The 7215-nt window shown below is 35.7% G+C and overlaps 1 protein-coding gene across 1 annotated transcript; it reads right to left on the bottom strand.

Annotated features, from left to right (window-relative positions):
- Nucleotides 1–355: 355 nt before the first annotated feature.
- LOC131597316 (uncharacterized) lies at nucleotides 356–6465 on the bottom strand. The gene is made up of 7 exons (XM_058870020.1): nucleotides 6391–6465; nucleotides 6233–6348; nucleotides 6019–6127; nucleotides 5816–5954; nucleotides 4590–4637; nucleotides 3258–3315; nucleotides 356–653 (listed from the first exon to the last, which is right to left on the bottom strand). Exons 1-7 carry the CDS (start codon nucleotides 6463–6465, stop codon nucleotides 356–358), a joined length of 843 nt encoding a protein of 280 aa, XP_058726003.1.
- Nucleotides 6466–7215: the final 750 nt, after the last annotated feature.

Raw genomic sequence — 7215 nt, 5'->3', positions numbered from 1 at the left:
ATGATGAATGATGTTGGTATTTGAAAGCTTTTAGTTTTTGAAAATGTCGATGTGACGCCCTTATTTATATGCATACTTATTTACTCTAATTATATGTTTAAATATTTGGGTATTAGATAGGGGTGTTACATTAGTGGTATCAGAGCCTGGTCAACCAGTTGGTCAAAGTCGTTAATGTGCTTATTCCCGTTGTATTAGATTTATGTATATGACACGATCATTACTGTTTTAGTCTGTTTTGGTTGTTGGATATCTTAGGACAATAATGTTGTGTATCTCGCACCACTTGCAACTCATCTCTTATCGCTTGATTCTCAACAGACATCGAAGCAACCAAAGAAAACACTTGCACTTCCTATTTCATCAACATGCGCATCTGTCTAGTAGACAACGACTCCACACCTTCCTCTTCAGGAGTAGAGAACCTCACCGACTTGTCATAGCAATTAATATGAACATGGTTATTCTCTAACAAGCTCATACCCAAGATCACATCCAAACCTCTTAACGGCAAGCAAATAAAATCAACAACAAAGTCTCTATCGAAAATCGACATGTGACACTTAAAACACACAAGAGAAGTAGTTACTGATCCCTTAGCCGGACTATCGATAACCATCTCTCTGTTCATAGCAGACAACACAAGAGCCAATCTTTTGACACAATCAGCAGAGATAAAACAATGTGTAGCACCAGTATCAAAGGAATGCTATTAATGAAACATGTACCTCTGATGAGTGCATCCTCACTAGTGGTGCGAGTTCCCGACAAGGCGAACACCTTTCCACTAGCTTGCTCCTTCTTGAGCTTCTGACACTTGCTTCCAATATGTCCCTCTTCACCACAATTGAAACACACCATCTGCTTATGCTGACATTCAGACGCCGCATGTCCAAACTTCCCACAATGGAAACACCTCATCGCGTCATTAGTACACACAGTGCTCTTGTGACCAGCTTTGCCACACTTGAAGCACACAATACTAGCAGGAGCATCTCCCCCACTAGTTCTCTTTCCCTCATTAGATTTCTGCTTACCCTTGCCAACTGGAGCATCATAAGGCTTTCCACGACCTTGTTGACTCTTGCCCCTTGATCCGCTGTCGCACACGGTTCAAAAACGAGTTTTTGTAAAAACTGTAGCAACGGTAACGACAACTCGAATATCGTTCTCACAAGGATTCTTGATTTTATTAACTAACACTAAAAACGATAATGGGGGTTTGTTTTAGAATCAATTTATAAAACAGAGTAAATTAAGTGATTATCAAAATAAGCTAAACGACTAATCCTACTGATTCGGGTTCCGACTTATCATCGGTTATAATAACACCAATCCCTAAACGGCTTCAATCCTATTCGATTATGAGATTAATCAGACAAGCGCTCATCAAAATCATACGAGTTATGTTCCTGTTTACCGAATTAAGCAAACGGTTAAGAATATGACGAGTTAACGAATTAAGCAAACGATAACACGCAATTAAATTTAGGAACATGCATACAATCGAATTTAATCAATTCTATTCTATGAACAACAATCGAATTAAGCAAACAATTGTAATCAAATTAAGCAAATGATTTCATAGAAAAGAATTGAACAGAAATCGAATTTAAATTAGTATTAGAATAACCTCAAAGCAATGGAACCCATAAGCAGTAGGATTTGCCTTCGAGAATTAGTTCTTCATTCTAATCATGAAACCAAAAGTAAAATTTGTGGCAAAAAAAAGGTCTCCCGTATTCTCGCGGCTGCCAACCCTTTTAAAACAAAATAAGGTTTTCTTCTCTACTAACTCAAACTGGGTCAAAAACATAACCCAAGCCCATAAACTAATGACCCAAAAACAAATTATTCTAATGACTGAAACTTCAACGAAATTCTGGGAACTATGCATTTCGAATTTGTCTTTGACTCCAACATGAAAGATGTAGCTCTTTCTCTTAGCTTTCCGGCGATTATTAGAACGCTTCGATCTGATTCCCGAAGCTCCAGTTATGATCAATTTAGTGCAGACTGCTAATGCTGAAAATAGATTGCGAAAATCAAATAAGTGCAAAAATAAATTGATTTATAAAAACACGTTAAAACAGAAAAATAACCAAGGTAAAATAAAGAAATGCCTAAGTAAAAATATAGGAGAATGTGCATAAATATGCACTGATCAAATTCCCTCACACTTGAACTTTTGCACTCCGAGCAAAATAAAATCAAAACAAAGTAAGCACAAACACATCAACAGTTATTCATTTCAGGCTAAAAGTCTTCTTCAGTTAAGTTTGCATCAATAGGTACTAATCTTGCACACTAAGGATATCATAGGAACACTAATCCATAACTGTGCAGACATAAGCCTCCTAAATACACAAACAAATTCAAATCATATTATTATACCATAGCCTAACTTACTCATCCTTTTTGCTCTTTTTCATTCAGGTGCAATCACATTAAGCCCGTTATCTCCACACACTTATAGTAAGACGACCGATTAGTGACTGTGATCCTTTTCTGCACGGGGTTCTGGTACTTACGTGGCATAACCCTTTGCTTACTCAATTTTAGTTGCGGGGGATCGGACCGTGATCCGCCTTACCAAGTTCAGCACCAGAAACCACTGAACCAACTAACAAAGAGTCTTATTTTTAACTTTTTTTTGAAGGTTCCACAACCGTTGGGTTAAGTGACCAGGTGAGGGTCACCAAACTTAGAAGGTGCATTCCCTTTTTCTTCTTTTTTTTTTCGGAACACTCACTTATATTCATCGGCTTTCCTGCGTAAAGTGTGTGAGAGATGGTGCCGACTGCTGAAATAAACTACTCAAGAGCTGTCAGAGAATGAGAATTTAAGGCTAAAACATAATAATAAAAAATTCAAATCAATTTCCATATGCAGGAGACTTACGGCGTTAAAACGATACCGATCTTGTGAATTTTTCCCAAGTCTCCGCAAACTCGACTCAAATCAGTCTATAGCCTAAAACTTTCAAGAAGATGCATTTTTTTATTTTTTATTTTTTTTATTGACTGAAATTAAACAAAATACTAACAAAAACAAAGAAAACGCATGATTCCCTCCCCCACACTTAAACTAAGCATTGCCCTCAATGAAAGGACATAAATATAAAATAAGAGTGAGAGAAAGGAAAGAACACACCCGAGGGGTTAAGGTGGAATGTAGCTTTCATGTCTGGTGGTTTTGGTGGAGGCCTTTCTGCACTACGAACACATGAAATAGGAAAAAGTAAATAGCAAGTGAACTTGGATATTAGTAAAAAATCTGGTGGCTTAGGAGGAATAGCCTGCACATATGGTAAACCTGCAATAACAAAAGTATGAAAAATAGAAAATCCACATTTAGCTTGTGAGTCAGATAAAATAGGTGGAAGAGATGCACAAATGGTGAAAGATAACACCATATTGTTTGGCTTAATTAGAGTTTCCACAAAAACAAAATTCTGCTATGGACAATGGTTGCTTATGACAAAAATCCACATTCTTTTTGTCAAATTCAAGAGTTGTTGAATTTGCTAGAATTTCTGCACAAGTGGTTGTCGGCATCAAACTATCTTCACCTAAAATGGCTGCATTGATCTCAAGACAAACATTACAAACACCACATTCACAAGCAAAAATTTCAAGAGAGTTATCTACTTCAAGAGAGGTATATAATTCATCCAAATCAGATTTCAAGAAATTTTGTGGCATAATCTCTTTCATGCATTCACTTGAATTTTTGTTTCTTACTATGAGTTCATCATATGAAACAAACACGGTTTTAATGGGCTCACCTGGAAATTCATCAAGGCTGGTATCACATCGTGTTAACTCTAATGATGCAACAGGTTGTACATCATCATGAAACATCACGTTCTCTTGAATTTGATGGACACTTGAGATTATTTGTTCACCTTGGACTTTTTTAACTGGAAACATAGATTGCATATGTTGTTGAAATTGCAAATTATTTTCAGTCATTCGCTTATTATTTTCAGCCATTTGCTTAATAATTTCTTCCAAATATGATTGTGTGTCAGCTTTCACTGATGCATTTTGTTGAAATTGTTGATATGGCCAAATAGGCTGCTCTTCAATGTATGAGTATTGTCCTTCAAGATCACCTACCATTTAGGCCTCACCACAAAAATCAGTATCTAACAACACAGGACATGCATCATTACCATGAAAATTTGAAGAACAAATATTGCAAATCGCAAGTGGAATATGATTTTGATAGCACAATTGATGTTCTCTTACTTCCATCAAATTAATAAGATAAGCCAACTGATCCAATGAGTCTCCCATTTTTTTTTTACACGAAAGAACAAATATGATTAAAATAAATTCAAAAAAATACAAAAGCACGAAATTTAATCTAATGAAGACAAATAAAAATTTTGGGAATTTTTTTAGAATTTTCTGACACTATGAAAACAGTAAAAAAAATCATAAAAAATAGAAAAACAACGAATTTGCAATTTTGAGGGTCGAATTCTTTTAGAATTTTATTCTAAAGGAGTACTTTTTGTAGATTTTTTTCTAACTTTGTGGAAAAAATTCAGATCAATTCGAAACAGTAGCTTTCAAACTTACCTGATAATCTGGAAAACTTATCACTGTACACCAACCGGAATTGCAACCCTGAAAATCAACAAACACAACACACAAAAAAATCCTAGCAACAACACTATGCCTAATATTAGTTAATAACAACAAGAATCCCCGACAACAGCGCCAATTTGATGCGCTGTCGCGCACGGATCAAAAACGAGTATTTTGAAAATATAGTGTAGTAACGGTAACGACAACTCGAATATCGTTCTCACAAGGATTCTTGATTTTATTAACTAACACTAAAAACGATAATGGGGGTTTGTTTTAGAATCAATTTATAAAACAAAGTAAATTAAGTGATTATCAAAATAAGCTAAACGACTAATCCTATTGATTCGGGTTCCGACTTATCATCGATTATAATAACACCAATCCCTAAACGGCTTCAATCCTATTCGATTATGAGATTAATCAGACAAGCGCTCATCAAAATCATACGAGTTATGTTCCTGTTTACCGAATTAAGCAGACGGTTAAGAATATGACGAGTTAACGAATTAAGCAAACGATAACACGTAATTAAATTTAGGAACATGCATACAATCGAATTTAATCAATTCTATTCTATGAACAACAATCGAATTAAGCAAACAATTGTAATCAAATTAAGCAAATGATTTCATAGAAAAGAATTGAACAGAAATCGAATTTAAATTAGTATTAGAATAACCTCAAAGCAATGGAACCCATAAGCAGTAGGATTTGCCTTCGGGAATTAGTTCTTCATTCTAATCATGAAACCAAAAGTAAAATTTATGGCAAAAAAAAGGTCTCCCGTATTCTCACGGCTGCCAACCCTTTTAAAACAAAATAAGGTTTTCTTCTCTACTAACTCAAACTGGGTCAAAAACATAACCCAAGCCCATAAACTAATGACCCAAAAACAAATTATTCTAATGACTGAAACTTCAACGAAATTCTGGGAACTATGCGTTTCGAATTTGTCTTTGACTCCAACATGAAAGATGTAGCTCTTTCTCTTAGCTTTCCGGCGATTATTAGAACGCGTCGATCCGATTCCCGAAGCTCCAGTTATGATCAATTTAGTGCAGACTGCTAATGCTGAAAATAGATTGCGAAAATCAAATAAGTGCAAAAATAAACTGATTTATAAAAACACGTTAAAATAGAAAAATAACCAAGGTAAAGTAAAGAAATGCCTAAGTAAAAATATAGGAGAATGTGCATAAATATGCACAGATCACCCCTCTTCTCATTAATAACCCGATAATGAACATTGTCGTCCTCTTCATAAATCCGACAACTATCAACCAAATAAGCAAAGACACGTATCTTCTGGTAACTAACCGCATTCTTGATTTCTGGACACAATCCATTCTCAAACTTGATACATTTAGAAAATTCACCAATTGGTCATCATAGTGTTGGAAAAACTTAGCCAACTCACTAAACTAGTAGCATACTCCACAACCGACTTATTCCCTTGCCTCAACTCAAGGAATTCGATTTCCTTCTTTCCAGGGACATCCTCCGGAAAGTACTTCCTCAAGAACTCCCTATGGAACACAATCCAAGAGATCTCGTCACCATTAGCCTCCAACCTCTGACGAGTCTCTAGCCACCAATCATCAGCCTCGACTGCTAGCATATGAGTCCCATACTGAACCTTCTGATCTGAAGTACAATCCATCACATGGAATATTCTCTCAATCTCTTTTAGCCATGTCAATGCGCCATCAGGATCATGAGTGCCCTTGAAAACAGGTGGATTCTCCCTCTAGAAGGTAGCCAAATTGCGAGAAGCAGAATCCTCACCAACATTCGACTGATGTTCCAAAGCTTGAGCCATTGCTTCCAAAGCAGCCGCAATCGCATCATCATTCCTCCCAGCCATCTCAACTCGTCACTAAAACACACAAGCAATCAGAACAAGTAACAATACACGATTATTAGACCACACTACGACTCGACACATGGCCGGACGGACCGACCTGTTCTGATACCACTAATGTAACACCCCCAATTCTACCTCGCAATTTAATGGGAAAATCATAGTACAAAAATCTCAAAATAAACATCACATTTGAGGCGTCAAATATATCAACTTAAACAATCTCATGCAAGCTCATATATAAAGATACATAACACTTATAGTGGAGGAATCATACTTCGTTAAACATCAAACTCAATAGTTTATGATATCGCAGCGTAATTCAATGAACAACATAAATCCACATCATAACATCTTTCCCAACATGGCGATAACTATCCAACATATCTCAACAAAACGATAATATCAACAAAATCCAACAAGATATAACAATACTCAACAAGTTTTTAATAAAAAAAGACCAAGCTTTAGTAATACAAGGTCAATGGACTAAGAGTAGTTTCACCGGGAATAATTCTTCTCTTAGTACCAAGTTTTTAAAACAAAAGGTTGGTTGAGCTTTAACAATACAAAACCAATGGTGGGTTTAAAAAGGTTGAGCCTTAACAATATAAAACCATTTTTAAAGTTGAAAAGGTTAAGCTTTAACAATACAAAACCATTTAACAAAAGTGAAACGCTTTAACAATACTTTCAAAAAATAAAAGAGATTTGGAAAAGAGTTTGAGTACCTTGACAATTTTAGTCAATACC

This window comes from Vicia villosa, linkage group LG4 (assembly GCF_029867415.1).
Source record: "Vicia villosa cultivar HV-30 ecotype Madison, WI linkage group LG4, Vvil1.0, whole genome shotgun sequence".
Taxonomy (NCBI): Eukaryota; Viridiplantae; Streptophyta; class Magnoliopsida; order Fabales; family Fabaceae; genus Vicia; species Vicia villosa.
Note: the sequence above shows the minus strand (reverse complement) of the source record. Positions and strands in the feature narration are given on the sequence as shown.